This window comes from Passer domesticus, chromosome 4 (genome assembly GCF_036417665.1).
Source record: "Passer domesticus isolate bPasDom1 chromosome 4, bPasDom1.hap1, whole genome shotgun sequence".
In the NCBI taxonomy this organism is placed as follows: domain Eukaryota; kingdom Metazoa; phylum Chordata; class Aves; order Passeriformes; family Passeridae; genus Passer; species Passer domesticus.
Genome location: NC_087477.1, coordinates 33,157,876 through 33,177,481, shown reverse-complemented (window position 1 = coordinate 33,177,481; position 19,606 = coordinate 33,157,876). Strand labels below are relative to the sequence as shown.

At 39.6% G+C, this 19,606-nt stretch overlaps 1 protein-coding gene and 1 long non-coding RNA gene across 7 annotated transcripts in view; both read right to left on the bottom strand.

Moving 5' to 3' along the window:
- Positions 1–19,606, bottom strand: part of PDLIM5 (PDZ and LIM domain 5) — a 126,274-nt gene that overhangs the window by 73,860 nt on the left and 32,808 nt on the right. For all 6 annotated transcript variants that reach the window (XM_064416986.1, XM_064416987.1, XM_064416984.1 and 3 more), the window contains exon 3: positions 10,274–10,425. In XM_064416986.1, coding sequence (XP_064273056.1) covers positions 10,274–10,425 — 152 coding nt within the window. The remainder of the gene's footprint in view (positions 1–10,273; positions 10,426–19,606) is intronic.
- On the bottom strand, positions 5,629–6,803 carry LOC135298876 (uncharacterized). Its single transcript, XR_010360937.1, has 3 exons — positions 6,706–6,803; positions 6,273–6,387; positions 5,629–5,658 (listed from the first exon to the last, which is right to left on the bottom strand). It is a non-coding gene; the product is annotated as an uncharacterized LOC135298876 (long non-coding RNA).

Below are 19,606 nucleotides of genomic sequence, written 5' to 3'. Positions count from 1 at the left end.
CATGTCTTGTGTAAGCACCCAGGTTCTCACCATGCAGGTGTTACAAGGCAGGGTTTAGTTCTCACTCCCCCCTCACACTGAATCATCGAAAAGCAGCCACAGTGGGTCTGGATACCAGACTAACAGGTTCACTGATACAATACACAGACAAAGCAATCCCTACTGGTTTTTATTCTCTTGTTATTTTTCAGGCTAAGTGTTCAGTCCAGAACACATCCACTGAAACACATCCTATTCAGTGTCAGGCCAAAACACACCCTGCTGGAAAATGTGATGCAGCAGGGATATTTAAAAAGAAAAAAACACCCACACCAATTTATACACTGCTCTTTGTTAGTCAATCACACGGCAAAGCTGGATTTCGCTCCTAATACTGAACTAACAGCAGCATCACAAGATGAAAAACTCAGGTCTATTTTACTGGGCCACAGAACTCTACAGTGTTTCATTGGAACACTCAGGTGCCCACCTCTCCTCAAGTTTTATTTTGTTGTAGGAAACTTCACTTTGGGAAATGAAACGTATTTGCACTCCAAAACCAAAATACATGTAACAGTTGAAAGGATCTACATCAGATTTAGCAGATCTACATCATAAACAAAATCTAAAAAGAACTCCAACAAGCAGTGTTTGCCTATGGGGCTCTTAACAACAAGAGACTATTTGAGGGGAGTTTGTGTTCCCACAAGAACACAGACTTTATTTCACAAGGAATTAAGCAAAAATAACTGGTAATAGTCATCCCTGATTTATTAGCATGATAATTTATTTTTCTTAGTATCTTCTACTGAAGCCCTCACAGCCTCGATGGCTATCAAGATCAGATCTATGTGAAAGGCAAATAAAGGTTACCTGCTTAAGAGGAAATGTCTAGTTTAGGAAACCAAACATTAAAGCCCAGCCAAGTCTGCTGCAAAAACAGAAATGGAACTAAAAATTTAGAAGCTATGCTTAACTGCTACATCAGTTCTGACAAATAAAAACCCACCTGATACAGTAAGATCAGTAATGGAGGACATTTTTCAAGTAATACAGGATTTTAAAATAGCTGTAATCAGCTGCTGCCTACAGCAGGTAATATTACTAGAGAAACAAAAATATGTTTTTCTACATTACGCTGCAGTGCTTATGGGATATTGGTGACTTGTCACCATGAATATCACGGAAGTCCATTAGAAAATAAGGAAATGAAAGCCAGAATTGCATCAAAGGCCTCCTGGAGAATAGAACTTCATTAAAATCACTTCAAATGAAATAAAATGTAACAAAAACCTAGGAATATCACTTTTCTGATGGCTTTCTGTAACTCATTAAAGAAAAAAAACAAACCTACACTCCCCTCTGGGGATTATGTATAAATGGGAGGAAAGCAGTAACCAAAAGAACTTCCTGAAACACAGCTATGAACCTTTTCCTCAGAAAAACTAAAAAGCAGGACTTAGCCAGGAAATCACACTAAGAGCAAACAACATTGCTTTCCTATCAGTCTTCAGTATCTGAACTACTCCACAGCTCCATGTCTGCACTTTTCTAAAACAAACCCAAACTGAACCCCAAACCAATGCCCCCTTCCTCCCCATCCCCAGAAATCAACATGCCTTTCAGCATCTCCTGTGTGAAGAGATAATGAAAAGTAAAAAGTGCCTGGATTGTTCTTACACAGCCTCAACAGCTCTTGGCAGCAGTGGTATAGTCCAAAGCACCTGGCATGTAATTGCCACAGAAAGGTTGGCAGAAACGACTTAATATTGCCCTGTCAGTTTTCCCATTGTGTAGGAAGTTGGCACTTGTACCCCCCTTAAGCAGAAGCTTTATTGTATATCACAGTCAGCAGAATTAATTCCTGTGGTTTTCAAGAGTTGTTTTTTTTTACATTTCCATAACGAATGTTAGCTTAGTTGTGTTCCTACCTTCCTAAAATACATATATTTAGTGTTTGGGAAACACATTCAATCTACTCCTTAGAAGCATCTATGTTACTAAAGATCTCTAATGCGGTGGTATTTGAGCACATATCTCACATTCTGCTTCCACCCTTCAACAGCAATGAGAAGGCTCTGCAACATGCAGAATATAAAGCAACACTAACTTAAAGGGGTTTGCAAACTGGAAAATGCTGTTAAGTAACAGTCAGACTCATAGTAACGCAAGTCACAACCTCACTCAGCCTAGATGTTTTCTGTATTAAATTTCAGCTTGCAAACCTTACTTCTTGCTTACAGCAAAGAGCATATGAACCAAGCAATGTGGAGTTCATTAAGCAATTCCCTGCTGTCCACAGAGATACTCCTTAACTCAGATTTGAGTTGTGTTTTGTTTTTTTTTTTTTAATTCTGTAAGACAGAAGAAAGCTATTGGTATTTCAGAAAGTTATTCTAAATCACAAGCAGTCATTTATCATGTCTTCTATCCATCAGGCACAGCACTGCAAGCCCAACCCCACCTTGCATACTGAGGCACACTGTCCATCTAGCACATGCCAAATTCAAGTAAGATTATCTAATTTCCAGATACTTCCTACTGAATTATGTCATTACAGGAAACATATATGTGAATAAACCTTCACTGTTCTTGTCTTCACAGACAGAAATCAACTGTGTCAGATCTAACCAGAGTACAGATTTATTTTAGTTTTATAATAGAGTGAAAAAAGGCTTCTAAACTACCATACACCTAAACATCAAGTCAAAGATATTACCTTTCTAATGATCAGCTTGTGTAAAGCCATGGTTTTTGCACTGCAGTTTTTTGCTTTAACAATTTCATCACTGTTTTCTAAAAGCATCATTGTACATCAGAGTGGTTTAATCCCTATAGCAGAACTACAATGGAAGGTAAGTATTTTCATATTGATTTTAAATATAGGAAAGAAAGAATGCAGTCTATATAATAACATGTGATAAGCATTTTTTTATGCTAATCCCAACATATCTGAAAGATATGCATGGTTTCAGGCTTTAAAACAAACATCCATAGGGTCAGCAAAATCACTCAAACAAACACTAAAAACCTCAAAAACAAGCAAAAAAACCCACAAACCAACCCCAACTTTACTTCCCTGTCTGAAAACAAGAAGTATTTTTAGGAAACAAATTAGGAGTCAAATTCAGAATTACTTTTTGCTGTATTTGTCAGACATCTGTGCCATGCAACAGTTCGTATAAAGCAATGGCCCAGATGTTTCTCACTGGTTAAGCAAAAAAAAAAACCAAGATGACCAATTAAGCCACTTCAGTTACCACATGATCCACTGCAAACAGATGGGAACTTCTAGGATCCAAAACTATCCTCCATTTTCACAATGGACTCTCAGGTGCAAACCTCCACTACAATGACTCACTACCCTTCAGAGTGATGCCCCAATTGATCTCCTCCCCAGCTTTCTATCAGCTTCGGCTGATTATAACATCTGAGCTACTCTCCCAAGCAACCTTACTAACCTTGATTCCATTAAGGACTTGGAGTATGAGGACAGGAATTTGAAAATTTATCCCCAATTGAGCTTACAAGCTCTCAGGTTGTGAGAGAATTTCTTGATGATGGCTTCCTCATTTTCACACAAAAGGTGACATTTTTAAATACCCCCCTAATCTGACTGCCCTTGGTTTAACCCACCACGATACAGTTATCTAGACAAAACCTCAAAAAACATAACAGTAAAATGGCTGCAATTGCTGCAACTCAGGTGATGTTTTGCATTTCCCTGGTGGCAAACAAACGAAAAATAAAATGAAAAAAAAAAAAAAAAAAAAAAAAAAAAAAAAAAAAAAAAAACCCAAACAAACCAAAACACCCATTATGTTAATGTTTCTCCTTTAACCTCCATTTGCTTGATTTTCAATTTCCTGAGGTGGTATTAACTATATGGGATCCAGAGGGGAACGTACCCCTGGAATTTAAAAATGAAAAGACATCTTTAAACTTAAATTTGAAGGAAATATTTTGATGTTTAGTAAATAGCAATCTGCCTTTGGCACTTGCCATTATCCACCATCTATATTTACTACTATATTTATGTTCCTATGCCACTTACAGCAGCAACCTGAAGAAACTGCACAGCCTTTACAAATCTTTTTCTGCTCTAAAGATTCCCAGCAAAACTCTAAGGCACACAGTGTGAGAAAGGCTGCTATTAGTGTTGCTTAACTTGTCCTCAGTCCCACCCATTTTCCTGGCAGATGGGTAGGTATCACCCTGTACAAGTCACTGAACTCTTGGTTTTTACCCTGCAACCTTCCTCTTTGATCCCAGCAACTCTCCTTTGAACTTCCAAGCAAGCCTTTAGTTTGTTGGAGTCACTTAGCTGCAGCATGTTCTGTGGTTCTTCTAATTGCTACCTGACCAGCAGCAAAGTGCTACGTACAACTCTGAATTTCAGCTGGAAGCAAGAGCTGTACCCTTCCATTTATTTAGTGTGTGGGCAGGCTCTCCAAAGGCATGGCTTAGCTAGCTAAACTTGCTCAGCTCCTAAATTAGGAGCAAAAGGTTCCTATCTTGCTTCCAACAAGTGCATAGATTTATAAAACAACTTTTGGATGAAAAAAAACCCCAGCGTCATTCACCAGCTTTGAATACTCTGGACAATGTTTTAACCCAATATCACTTAATTTCAGAGCGAGATAAACCAGGAGGACTTAAGACAACTCAGCTGACTGCATTGCAATGCACAGCACAAGAAGGCCATGGTCAAAACCAGAAAGTTCTCCAGGATTGCCTGAAGTCTCCCCAGGCTCCACTGAGTGAGCTACCTGTACAGCTGCCACCTCAAAGCTTAGTGACATGGCTAAACAACAGAAGGGAGTGTCTGTTTGGGAGGCACTGTTTTTCACCTAGTTATTTTCAGGCATAAGCACTGAAAATTAGTATTAATGACTGCAAATAATAAACTAGCCTTGGGGAATAAGTTGTCAAAGGTTTTGAGCAGCATTTGACCTACAAATATACAGTTTGTTTACATATGCCAAGCCATACTGCCTCAACTCAGTTCTATAAATTTTCTGTCTCAACTCTCTCAATTAAAAAGAAATTATAGAAATTAGTTCCTTAATCATCCAGCATTTAGTTTTTACATTCCTGAAACAAGTCACATAAGAATTAGCAATACAAAAATAATTAAAGAAAAAAAACCCACATTTTCAGATTTTGAAAAAATTACTTGGAAGCTGTGGTGTCTTTCAACCAATTATTAATGTCTCTGTTCAACTGACATAGGACAACAAAGCTTATGTTTTTCTAAAAAAGCAAATCACTGAAGAACCAAACTAAAGTCAAAATACCTTTGTAAGGGAAATGATGATGACTGAAGTTGGGAGAAAAGTCTAAGACTTCAGAATGCATTCTTATAATAGTTTTCCTCAGGCTCGTCCATATATGGTTTAGGGAAACAAAATACCCACCCAAGGAACCTATGACTCATAGAACTGAAACATGAGTTTTAACCATCATCTAAAGCGAAGCCTGTAAATTAAACAAAAAATAGTAAGAAAAAAGCATACTAAGCTAGTCTTACTGCTGAAAACCCTTTCCAAATTGGTTAACTTGAAAAAATATCTTAGAAAATAGAATTCAAATGGTCCATAACATTTTTTCTTGCTTACCCCATCTTAAATCATGAGAATTTCAGCTGCCCTTAAGCTAAAAGCCTAGACTTCATGCTTCCTGAAAGAAAAACCAAAAAGATAAGGGAGGACAGTATGATAAAGATTCCCACTCAGGCAGGCAGCTAAAACAAATGTCATGGCTTTTGAGTTTACCAACTGCAGAACTCAGCCCTATGGCTCATCTCAATTTTGTCTGAGTCCTGTAGGACATCAAGAATACCCAGGAGGCCCCAGCTTCCCCTATGACACTTGGGCAATCCCATGCTTTAAAAAGGTTTAGGAAAAAAAATCCCAACAAACCCATGGCCACCACTGAAATTCATCTATTGCTTTGTAGCAGCTGTGCTCCTCCACTGAAGAGCTGGAATCACAACCACAGTATCTGTTCACTGCCAGCTTAATGCAGCAGAAAAAATTCCTCACACAAACAAAAAAGCACTGCAATATAGCAACAGAGGAGTAAACAACCTGGAGAACCCCCCTTTCACTTCCCATGCCAAGTAATCTCAAGGCCTAAATTAGTAAATTCATAAAGAGAGTGAAAGAAATTTCTTCACTAAGCAAACTATACCCATGCAGATCCATTTAACTAAATAGAGAGATAAATATGTTCTCTATCATTATAGGAAAAGCAAAGCCCAAGACTTTCCATCTTTTCTCTTTTACTTTTACCCCTGAATTGCTGACACTTTTCCCAGAAGTTTCATAGCTATCATGATCTCATTCATCTGTAGAAATCCACAATTCTTTATCCTTCTCAGTCCCAAAGAATCATCAAGGCAAATCTCTGGAGAAACAGTCCCCAAAAATAATATTTTAAAAATAGGTGGTGGCTTTTAGCTGCTCAGCAACTTAGAGATTTATTTATAAAAGTCCATGCTAAGTTACTGAACTTGAAAATATATCAAAAAAGCAAGCATCTGGCTTCCATCTGTCCTCATGGGAAACTGGAATGGCTTTAGATGAAAATGAAATATTGGGGTGCAAAAGAGCAAGATCTCAGAAAGGGAGGGATGAATAGAAACAAAAACTGGAGAGGGGAGGAGATCTATCAAGAAGCTAAAATCACAAGTTACAAAATAAAAAGTAGAGAAAAAAAACACACTCCGTATTTTTGAGTCATATAATGCTGCAGTTGAGATGGCCACGATACACAGTCACACCATACACTACCAAAAGACTTCAACCCATACAGACTAATACCACACCACTCCAGAAAGGCTGAAAGCATCTGCCCTTCTTGTTCTTCAGCCCAGCCTTTTATCCCCTCATGTCCATGCCCTGCCCCTGTGTGCCCTCTGCTCCCTGTGGTGATGGGTCAGTGCCCCTGGGCACTCCATGGCTCATTGCTGTCAGTGCTGCTCACCTGCTGCTCACAGCTGCACCCACTGGGGATGAGGCTGGCCACAGCCCCACCCCAATTACTACAACCTGTGTACCTACAACATAAGATGAAAAATGAGCAAATAAATGCCTACATTCAAATTTCATTTCAGAACTGAAAAAAAAGATATAACTTCTGTACTAAACAATGAGACTTGTTTACAGATCTTACTGATTTTAAAGACCTACACCTGAAAATACATGCCAACACATTCAAATGTTAAGCACCTAGTAGTACACACAGGGCTGGCAAAGCACAATTTTGTCCATTTGTAGTTGAGCAATCTCTAAGCAAAGTGGAGATGCAATTGTGTCAGCTGCACCTCCAGTTCCTTTCCAGGGCACACAACAATTTCATGTTTAAAAAAACCTAGCTGCCATATATTGCCTTACATGGAACAAAGGGAAGCTTTTATTTGCCCTTGAAATATTTTGCCAACATTCAATTACAAGTTACAAAACAACTAAATTGTTTTTCCACAAGGGGTACATGCATTTCTGCCTACATAAATATACTGCTTTAAACCTGTAAGTAAAAGTTTTGAAGGCACTACTTTAACTACCCCTTCCAACCTCCCAGACAAGCTACTTTTTGCCCCTTGTTCAGTTTATCTTAATTTTATTTTTTCTACTTTGTAAGAAGAGAGGAAGCCAAGTGAAAACCTAAGTAGGTTAACTATCAAGTTAAAATATTTATGATAAGGAATCTGATAATAAAGAATTTCCTCTCTTGCTTTGCCATAGACTACAGGAGTTTCCTTTGCAGCTTTTAAAAGGTGAAGTGTCACCATGCCCTGACCACTGTGCAAACTGGGTGCTGGAGTACATGCTCAAAGTAACACCACTAACCATTGTGTTCTTCTAAAGCAGCAGCAAGCCAGGGCAGTATCTCAGAATTGATTGACTCTTTCAAAACTAACCTCAACATCCTTGCATTGTAGTTCAAACTACCAGCAGACTGTGTGAAAGTAGATAAAATCTCAGAAGTAAAAATGAAAGATAAATAAAAAGCAGTAATAGTAAAATAAAATGTCTTAGATTTTCCTATTCTATGGCACCAACCCATATTTTGAAGGCCAGCTTTGCTTCACATTGACAATATCTCCTTAATCTTGCATGTGAACAGTAACAGCTTAAAACATTTTATTTCTTTCTGTTTTATTTTGGGAGAAGAGGCAAGAACAAAAGAATATAATTATAGAGAACACTCAATATTAAAATGGCTTATCTTGCCACCCTGTTTATACTCTCAAGCTCCCTTCCCATGGGCAGCCAGCATCTCCAGTTAGCAGGAGTGAGTCTGACTCCAAGAAGCCTCTTCTTCCAGGCTATAAAGAACAAATAAACAACCAAAGCAGATCTGTTAAACAGCAGGGCAAGAAAATATTCACAGGCAGAGGAACCAGAAGAACACTGCCTACACCTTTGGTTTCTTGGGATACAGACAGAATTCAAAACAGCTTAGACCAGGAGACTGCAAAGCAGCAGAGCCACAAGACACATCTGTCACACCCCCAGATGCCAGGACCAAGGCTATTCCTTTGATCACTGATAGTCTGATCCTGACTTAGCCTTCAGCTGTCAGGTAGCCAGCACTGGTGAGTCAGATGCTACACTAGGTGGGAAGGCTGAGAACAGCAGGGGATCAGGCTAACTCATTATTAATTTGATTTTCAAACCACTCATCTCTATACCTAACCAGAAGCAGCCTCAGACAAGTTAATACCTGACTGGGACACACCTGCCATGACTTTTCTATAGCTGATATTAACCCTGCCCATAAAAATTATGGTGACAGGAGAAAGTGGGCCAAACCCATCCTCCTGCTTCAGTGACTCAGTGGGTCCTGGAAAGTGCATTTCTGAGCAACCTGCAGGTCTCCTTGGGAGTCAGAAAAGCAAATGACACACTTGATACAACATGTAGTTCTTCTAATGAGCAGGTATAATACCTGTCTTTCATCAAGAAACTTTTAATGCCACCTTTACAAGTTTCACTCAGGGAGATGCCCTAGGCATGAACCACACCACAAGGTACTCTCTTCCTCAGACTGAGCAAAGGGAATCCCTTAGTCAGGGTAGCTAAGCACCAAAGCACAGGAAAACAGGAAAAACAAGAAACAACAAGCACTGCAGCCTCTTAAGAGAAGAAATAAAGCACTCACACAACCATTCAAATACATGGCACTTAGGGCTGGGAACAAGCACTGCCACCCTGGAGATAGATTTTTGTCAGATCTGCAACCACGTCATATCTTTTTATTCTAATACTGATTAACTCACTGAAAGACGTAGTCCTTTCATTAAGGGGAGGATAATTTGCCACAAAGAAACAGTCAGTAACTGGTGAAGAGATATGGTATGGACCTCAACCAACGCTCATCAAAGAATTGTGCACTGCTGAAGGCAAGCCTGAACAGCAGTCATGGCCTAAAACTGCTGCTGTTCTCTTTGAAAACAAGAAGAGATGCTTTTCCCTGTGTGATGGATTCACAATCTTCTCCAATATGTTCACTCACATCATTGAATCAAAACAGCAGTCTTCTAACAAAAAAACATTTAGCCCTGGGAGGCTTTTGAGACCTGGAGGAATTTATTGCTTGGCTGCTGCTTGTTCTTCTTCAGGTTCAATAACCCATACATGAGCATCCTGCTCCCCTCCTGCAACAACTCCCAAAACAGAGCCCCAGGCTATATCAGAGATATGCTGGGATTCAATAAACTCTATGATTTAGTAATGAGACTGGGCCAAGCTGTAACTTCTACAGCAGGCACTTCAATTAGCAAAGGGAGGCAGCTACTTAGTGACACGGCAGTATCACCATGGTGGAAATTACATGGTGGAAACATCTCTCAGACTCTGAACAAAGCATTTTGATCCATTTAACCCAAGGGTTAACTATTTAAATCCATCATTCTGTTAGCCAGTTAGAATGGTGCTGTAGGACTTGACCCAAAAAATGTTCCTAATCACCTGGGGAAGGGGAAAAAAAGCATTAATAAGACCTGCTGTTAAACAGATTAATTAAACAAAACTGAATCTCAAAAGGAAGAGGAAATAGAATAGGTGACATAAAGCTGGAAAAAGTCTTTGTCAAGCCACATAATTAACATCTAAAATGTTTTCTAAAATGCTGTAAATCAAGACAGATTACAGGCTATGGCAGCACATCTTTCAATCACTGACATTTAACTCCACAGACTTTGCCAAACCACTTACACATTTTTATCCTCCAAACCACTGTTAGGAGGATAATCAATTCTCCTTAAAAAAAGAACAAGCTATCTTACCTTTGCAGAGTCATGTTCAAATTGCCTGTACATGCCTTGATCTTGTTTTGTGCTTCTAGATGAGTCATCCCATCCGTGCTTATCCCATCAATGGTGAGAACCACATCACCAATCCCCACGTGTGCTTGGGCTGCCTTGCCACCATCATTAAGCTGAAACATCACAAGAATGGTAAATGAGAAACTTGGATGGTTTATGTTTATACTGAACACAAAATCACAATATTTTATTCATAGTGCTGTTTCATGCAAAGAGAAAAAAACAAGATATCTTTTCTCATTTGTGAGTCCTGTGAAAATTGCTGCAATACCTATAGGTATTCATTCTTATTTCACTTCAATGACAGGAAAGAACTGCACAGTATAGCCTGTTTTTCAAACTCAGACTCCACTTCTACTTTACTGGCTGGAAGCTATGGACATCCACAAAGAGACACAAGCAGGGACAGGCACTCACAGTTTCCTGCACTCCAAGTTCCAGCCACCCTTCTCTTCATACATGAAATTTTTCTCACAAGAGGAGAAAGAAAAGCTGTAAACCAGCTTTTTCCAGTCTAAATTTTCCACTCAAAAATCTCTTCAAAGTTCATTTATTTGTCAATGACTGGTCATGTGCAAGGAAGACTATGTTAATAGTAAAGCTGACTTTTCCCCAGCTGCAACTACTAGAAAGTCAAAGTTTGACATCACAGACAGGCTGCTTGCAGGACATTGTTTGGACTTTCTCTCAGTAGGTTTACAGGCCCCAATGACCTGCAGTATATTCAGATCAGGATAAGAAAAGCCTCTTGAGAAGTCTAACTCTTTGATCAAGGTCACTGCCAAAGTTCAGTTCAACTGCCTTTGGTCCACTTGAATGAAAAAATATTGCAACAGAAACCTCTAAAGTTCACACTATTGGCCCCAACTGAACAATAAATCAATCTTTCCATCTGATGCAACTGAATTGCAACTACCTTTGTTCCCAAGAACAGAAACAGAAATTAAAGTAATACATAGTAAGACCTATGCACTGATTTATATCCCTGGTCCTCAATTTTTTAATCATTTTATAGCAGGCTGAAAAAACTTCCTGGATGGTGTAAATTCCCTCTGTGTTTCCAACAGCAGAAATGTTGGAAAAAGCAATCTTCTTACAGCAGAGATGTTGTAGCTGCTGGTGCTGGGCATGAAAAACCTCACAACTCTGTCCTCTGCCTGCAAGCATGAAGAAATCACTGCTTTTAGGGAAGTGCTGCAAACAGCACAATTACTTGATCTTCATTTCCAAAAGTAGAATTCACCTTGAGCCAAAACGGTACTTTAGCACATGACTTGAGAGGTGGTGGTATTCAGCCTGGAGAAAAGGAGGCTCAGGGGAAACCTCATCCCTCTCTCCAACTGCCTGAAAAGAGGGTGTAGTGAAACGGGAGTCAGTCCCTTCTCCCAGGTAACAAGTGACAGGATGAGAGCAAACTCAACTCATACTATATATAGGAGGTTTAGTTTGGATACTAGGAAAAATTTCTTTATGGAAAGCATTGTCAAGCACTGGAACAGACTTTCCCAGGAAAATAGAATCACCATCCCTGTTAAAAGTATGCATGGATAAGGCACCCGAGGACACGGTTTAGTGGTTAACATGATGGTGCTGCTACCTTGACAGCTGGACTTGGTGACCCTTAGAGGTCTTTTCCAACCTTGACAACTCTATGATTCTGTGACTTTTCAAAGGTACACCAAAGGAAGGTTTTCATGTCCTTTTTTTTTACTGCCCCTGTTTTAGTTCATGCAGTAGGGACCAGGAAGTTTTGGTTCCTTGTTACTTTACAAAGTACAGTCACCAGTCTACACATCATTCACTTCAACAGGAGAAGTGAGGTTACATCTTGAAAACTGTCTGTGGGTAAAGAGGTAATAATCTAAGAAATATGAGGGGCTCAGTCTCTGCATTTGTGTAAGGTAAACCAGTGGAAGGTGTCCCATCAGCCTATCTGATATGGTTAAGGCTTTCCTAAAATCCAAGCAACCAGAAATACATGAGAACTGTGACATGTATTGGATGGCATCTGAAGAGAAATACTTTAACTAAGAAAAAATATTGTGTAATGTTGCAAGATACATGCAAATGCAAAACTCAAAAAATATTACCATTTGACAACATATAAACTAAACCCAAGATATTTCATGTTCACTGCATCACTGAATTTCAACATAAATTCCATACTTGCTGATTGCGGTAGCAATCCTGAGCAGATAAAAAATGACACAGAAAATGTTCAACAAAATGAGAAAAATTCTCCCATTTGATGTTAACCTGGTGAAAGAAGAGGCCTGTGATCAAGGAAGACATGTCATATCTTCAGATGCAAAACAGCAGCCATGCCCCCAGCATTATGAATCAACATAGCTATTTTAGACAGAGTTGAAACCAGAGGGTGCTAACAAGTAAAAGACAGTAAAGAAAGGAAATAAAGTAAGAGGCAAAGGAAAAAGGAGATGCCCTGATTTCAGCAAAACCATTTGACTTGCTGAAGTGATAAGAATTTCGAGTTGCATTGTGAATCCTTTTACAAAAGGCTTCAACAAAAAAGCCAAAAGTCCTCCAAAATTGGGTGTTCATACCCAAATTGTGAGCTAAGAGGCCTGATTACTATAAAACACCAATCAGGGAAGCTCACAAGCATATAGAAAGCTATGACCAACATAGCTATTTATAGGAAAGCTCCTCAAACCTTTGGGTGAGGGGTGGGACCTGCCATAAACAGATCCTGCCATAAACCGATATGTTATAGCATGCTGACATTTGCCAGCAAGGTCTGGAAAAGGGAAAGGAACGTAAGAGTGCTAAAAGCTAAAGGTCAAATGGATCGCTGTGCTTTGTGAATAAAATTTAGCTTTCTCAGAATGTGCGCAAATGCACATGATGCTGACATGTTGTAATTTGTGATGAAAAAAGGAGAAGCAACCCACACACTGCTCAGGACTAAGACTTCGAAAGCTGGCTTCAGGGTAACTATTTTCATGGAAGGGTGGGAGGTCTTACCATCCCCAGGAATGTAAATGAAAACAAATTTATTAATTTAAAAAAAAAAAGCCAAATATTTCTGTTTAATTCTGGCCAGCACACAACAACCCACAACCAACCACCAGACTTTCAAGAGGTCATTCTTAAACTGCTGCCTAAGGGGATGAAACTCTTTGCAAGCGCATGTGGGAGACAGTTGTAAAATCATTTCAGTAAAACTCCAGGATGAAATTTCCTAAAAACAGGTCCTGAGAAATGTGGTAAGTCCCTAGCTATCTCCATGGGTCCTGCTGTACAGACAGAGAACTGGTTATGCCTTAGAGGAGAAACTATTGAAGCAAATTACTGGACAAGACTGTGAAGAACTGCACACACAGAGGGATGCCAGAGTAGTAATCTCCTTATCTAGACAGAGTGGATAAGACTTCTAAGTAACACCTACTGATTCTGAATAAGAGATCTGAGTCATTAAGCAGGAGAGGTGAGGCTGATACTCCTAGGAAATTTCAGCCAGAGCATGAGTATTCCCTGAAAGTACTGGTCAGCTGTGGAGTACAAGCTGATTTCTACTGCAGTTATAAGTAAGAAACCCAGCCCAGTTCGCTAAACCAGCCTCTGGGCTGACTGACAGAGGCTTCAACCAATAACATCTCACCTAGAGTACAAGCATTTCGCTGGTTCAGAGTCTAAGGGGCGTAAAGATTGGACCAATGGCTGTCTAGACCTGAGAGGTTTGAATTGCCCATAAAGTAAGCGCTGAACAGTAAATCACACTGTTTTGCTGATGACCAAACCAAGTCTGCCGAGTGGGCTGTCTCACACGCTTGACCATCACAGATCACTCAGCAACCCTGGCTTCTGAAGCACCTATAGTGAAGGGGGACTGAAGCTACAAGGGCAGTTTTACCACCAGTGCAAGAGGAATATTATCACAGTTATATAAAAAAAGAAAACATCTACACTGAACAAAGAAGGAGGAATTAGAACATCTGAAATAATTAAGGATCTTTTCCAGACTGCAGACCCTAGGAGCCTCCCTTTTCACACTTCTTAGAGGCTGAACCATACATTACCACTACAAACACTAAATTAGAATACAAAATAAAGAGGACCTATGCCAAACTGTGTACACATTTGACCCAAAACTGCATAGATATTCCAATTAGCCAACTCCATTCCAGACTCCGCCTGGAACCCCGTCCAGGTTTTCTGTTTTGCTGACTCCATTCTGGACTCCGCCCAGAATCCAGTCCAGGTTTTCCCTTTTGGCCCACATTTCTTGTCACAATGGAAATAAATTCTATTCATTTTTTTTCCACCCAGATTTTAAAAATATCCAGCAGATAAAGAAGACATATAAATAACATTTGAAGATTATATACTATCACCTACAGATTTTTTTTTTTTTTTTGGTCCTGTACAAGTAATTTTTTTCTTACAGTGCAAATTTAACCTTAGGAACATTATCCTGCATCAGTCACCCATAAAGTACAGAGTTATCTGGAAAAAATAGTGATCCAGAACATGCCTTTATTACATGTGCCTGTATCACCATATGGAAACAATGCAACAGGAGAAGAGTATAGCAGTAAAATATGGAGAAGAATATAGCAATAAAATTACAAAACTGGCTATCCAATAATCCAACTAACCTCTAACCACAAATATTCTTCAAATTCTTGATGGATCTGTTTTAATTCTGTATGTATATTATGAGGCAGGGTTTTAAAGTCAATCATGAATTAGAGCTACAAAAAAAAGCAAACTTTTTTTTCCTGGATGTTACACCACAGACTTTAAAGCTACAAAATTGCCAAATCAGGAATGTTTCCTCCTACTTAATTCCATGCCGCTCTACTCTGGAAAACTCATTTGGAGACCAAAGGGGAGGCCAGCAGGAGAGACATTTCATGACCAGGCACCTGCTGAGGCCACTCACTCCCACAGCAGGAAACCTCTGCCCCTCCGCAGCAATCAGCTACATGGATGACAGCCAAAAACCAGCCTGTGACACGCAGGGATGCACAGGATGCTTCTTAACAAACACAAGTGAAATCACCCATCTAATGTTAGATTAGTTTGGCAAAAAAAAATCTGAAAAAATTAAGAAAAGATTGTTGTTCTTGTGGTTCTCAACATCAGAATTCCAAAACTACAAATACTGTCCAAAACTATGTTCCAAATGGAAACAGAACAAAAGTAAAGCAGTTCTTGATCCAGGACAGACTTCAAAATCAAGGCATAAAAAGTCATCTCAATTGCAGTTCTACAATTCAGGTTTTGAAATGCAAACAGTCCAGAATACCCTGGAATACAACTGTTTTATTGAGCTAAATTTTAGCCTGTTTTGTCTTGCAATAACGAACAGCTTTATTACCTTTACTCTTAAGCTTCAATTAGATATTTTGAATGAGTCTTTCCAGGGCAACTGAATGCGTGCACACATACGTGCATCTATCTCTGAATCAATGCAATTTGCAACCTAATTAATATCTGTTTAACACATAACCACCTATTTCTCCCTCACATGACTAAGAAGAAAACTTGACAAGCAACTCTTCTTTGAGCTGTCACTGTTTTGCCTTTATGCAGTAATAAATGAATTACTTAAATTGCAGTCACTCATGGGACAAAGGTCTATTGACTAAAGATGGAGGCTGCCTTCTGTGCTTTCCAAACTGCTTGTCTTGAATCTATGCTAGCTGCAACAACATTGTATGATGGTACAACACAATGACTTTCCCAAATAAACTGTTCTGTACTCTGACAGTAAATAATGTTGTCCCATTGCACAAACACCCTTCAATGTCATCGGCAAGTTTCTCTGAGAATGTAACTTATTGATCTTGATTTAAAAGTCCCTGGGCTAGCTGATATCCCTCCAGCTTGATTTTTACTTCTCAAGCATTTGATCCATGGCTGTAGCAATTCAGTTTAAAGTCATGAATAATCAAAGCAGAAAGCAACCAGACAATGATCTTTGTGTCATTACCAGCTTCTCTTTTAGTCTACATTTTTCCCTATAATAAAGTATTTTAAGTAAGTGAAAAGCCAAAACACAACAAAGTCATTTAGCAAAAGAACATTACAGAAGAGCTTTGCAGAATTACAACACAAGCAAAGGGGCAAACTCTTTTATCACACAACACCCTGCCTTTTCAAACCACAGGGCTTTATCTCCTTGCTACAATGCACTTCATGCTAATATTTACACCCATTACCTGTTACTACTTTGTTTATCCCTAGCTTTGTTTCACCTGATCAAAGTATCACCTTGCACTGATAATCACTACTTTAACAGTAACCTCATAAACATATGTAGAACTAAAAGTAAGCTAGAAGTGCCCCTTTGGTGAATTAATGAAAAAGAGGAACAGAGGCTCACTCCAATACACAAGGGAGGGACACACTAATGCTCTGCAGCAGCACCAACTCCACCACAAAAATTGCACATCTGACCTGACTCCTGCTCCCCCAGGACCTCACAACCCACAGAGCCTGAGCATGGAACACTCAGGGCCAGCAGTGACCACCACAAGCACAGACAGGGTAACGCAGTGCTCCAGCATGATATACCTAATGGGATGGCTCACCAAAGCCCCTCCTCACCTACTTCCCTGATGGGAAGGAAGCAAAAACCTACACTCCAGACTCCTGAGATGTCTGGGACACTTGAGGTCCAGCTTAAAACTTCAGCATGAGAGGAAAAAAAAGGCATCAGAGCACCTGCTCTTTGTGGCAAATAAGCTTCCTCTGCACTCAATGGAAACTGAGAGCTGTATCGTGTTCCTCAAGCCTTTACTACAGCAATATTATTCACATAGCCAACAGATTAGCCAGCCAGCTTTGATAGTCGCTTCCAAATCAAGAACACACATGCCAGTTTTAAAGTCCAGATCAAATTTATACAGCTGAGTTATAAGAACTCTAATGCAGGGTTTGCTGTGGAAAGCGCTGACACAAGCAGCTATAAAAAGGGGTTATGAGGCAGTCCTCTAAATAAGCTAAAGCTTTTCCCCAAACAAAGCAAGGATCAAAGTTAGCTTAGGTCAGAAAACCTGCCTGATTACCAGAGTACTTTGCTATGTATCACCACCATGAAACCCTGCCCTCACCTTACTCCTTGTGGCTGTACTCCCACTTGCTACATTTTCATTTCCCTCCTTTTTCTCCCTATAACTTTAAAGGTGTTTTCAGACTGATTCATAAAGCTATAACCTAAGGCATGCCCCACACAACCATTAAATAACCATTAAAGATAGCATATAAGGAAAAAAGTGTAAGACAAAGCATCAACCATTCTTCCTGGTCTGGCTGTGGACCCCAACAGGAGGTTGCATCCCAGTCCTGGTGAGAGGGCTGCCCTTGCTTCCTGGCCTGTCCTCCCACATTCTTCAGGTCTGCTTCATCCCTCTCCCTCCACACACAGCTCCCCTGCTGCGATGCAGCAGCGACTCGGTTGAAGCAGACCCAAACCAGCCCTTTCACTCATTACAGCCCATGGGAAAATGGGAAGAGCCCACAGGCATCCACCCATTTTGCCAGCAAAGAACCACAAAACCATCTCTCACATTTCATTCTCAGTTCTGACAGCAGTAACCCCGACAACAACATATATTTTAACATGATTGAGCTGTGTATACCTATAGTCCCACATCCAGAAATTATGCCAAAGAAAAACTAACACAGTTTGAGTTTTCCCTCTAAGCAAACATGGCTGAGCATGCCTGTGGGTTCATACTCTAGGAAAAAAGATAAATGATTTCAACCCTCTATTTTTTCCTCAAATTTTTCTCTTACTGTATTACAACTTTTCATATTTATCTACTGTCTTCCACAAAATTGAATAAACAAAACAGCAGCAGATAAAACCAAACTGATTTGGTTTTGGCACTTTCAATGATGTGTTGCATGCACAAATCACTCACTCTATCCATCCATGCACGCACTAAATGCGGAGCTATTCATCTACAGAGGAGCATGAGAGGACATTGACTTCTTAAAACAGGAGAGGCACCACATAGCTTAGATCACTATTACACATGATTGGGTTGATACAGAAAAGGATCCAAAAATATACATTAGGTTTACAAAGCAGACTAACTGCACCATGTACAAGCCTTTTAAGTATGTGCTCTTTTATTTTTCAATCACTTAACACCAAACAAATTAACTTGAATGCCAGTAGCAGCTCTCATATGCCCTCTCTTGCCCCAGAACAGGTTGCTAATAAGCAGGAACAGTTTCCACGTGCCAGTGCCAGAAGGATTATTAGCTGGTGCCACCTCTCACTTGTCACGGCTTGACTAATCATGGATTCCTTGCAGCTCTGCTCTTCCATGAGCACGAACCTTTGCCATCTCTCCTCCCTCCCTTATGACAGGATGTAAGGAAGCAGAAACAATTTCAGAAAAGGTGCCTTCAGCTTTAATTTTTGACAGAATGCCACTATCTCATGATTACTGCAACTCCAGTAGCAGTTATTAGAAAGTATTAGAAAGTACAAACCCTGCTTTTGACCTTGCTGGTGTGGAAAGGAACTAGCTAATTACATACAGTAATCAATTCTGGTACAACTCATGTCTTTAACATGTAGTTTAAACATTTTGTCCAGGTACTAACACAAGTTAAAATGTGGAAACACCAACTGGAATTCAAATGATTACTAAATTGAGTGAAAATTCACACTCATATCAAAGAGGAATAAAGAAACTACTCTGTTCAAGTGTAGCTCTGTGGGTATGTAACAAGAGTAAGCATTTGGTCTTGCTTTTCCAAGCCACTAGCAGTCAGGAGAAGAGACATGAAAACACTGCCACAAAGACAGGATGGGCTTGACTAACAAGATATAATTAATATCTTGATTTGGAGAAGAAATAATGTCACAATGCAAAAAAAAAAACAAGTTGTCAAAAGGACTAAAGCAAAATAATTCAGACATTGTGACAAGAATCATATTTGCAGGAAGCACATGGGTAATTCCAAAAAACCTTTTTAAAATACTTTTGAAACACTTGAGTGATGGAAAACCATTTACACTCATGTGCCAGAATGTCTGAAGATATTTAAGACCCTATCCTCCTTGAGAGAATGCTTAGCTTTCACCAAGCATTCTCTAAAGGAGCTCAGTTGTGCTCTCATGCTGCCAGCATGCCTTAAGAGCCCTATTTATTTTAACTGGCTGTCTTCTCTCTGATAATTATTCTTCTGTTCAGAGAGTTTACAGAACTGATCCAGGTTCCTCCCTGGGAAACTATATGCCAGTGGGTAAAAAATTACTGCCTACTTAACTTTTCAGAGAGATAGAAAGAGAAAATGGAAAGGAAA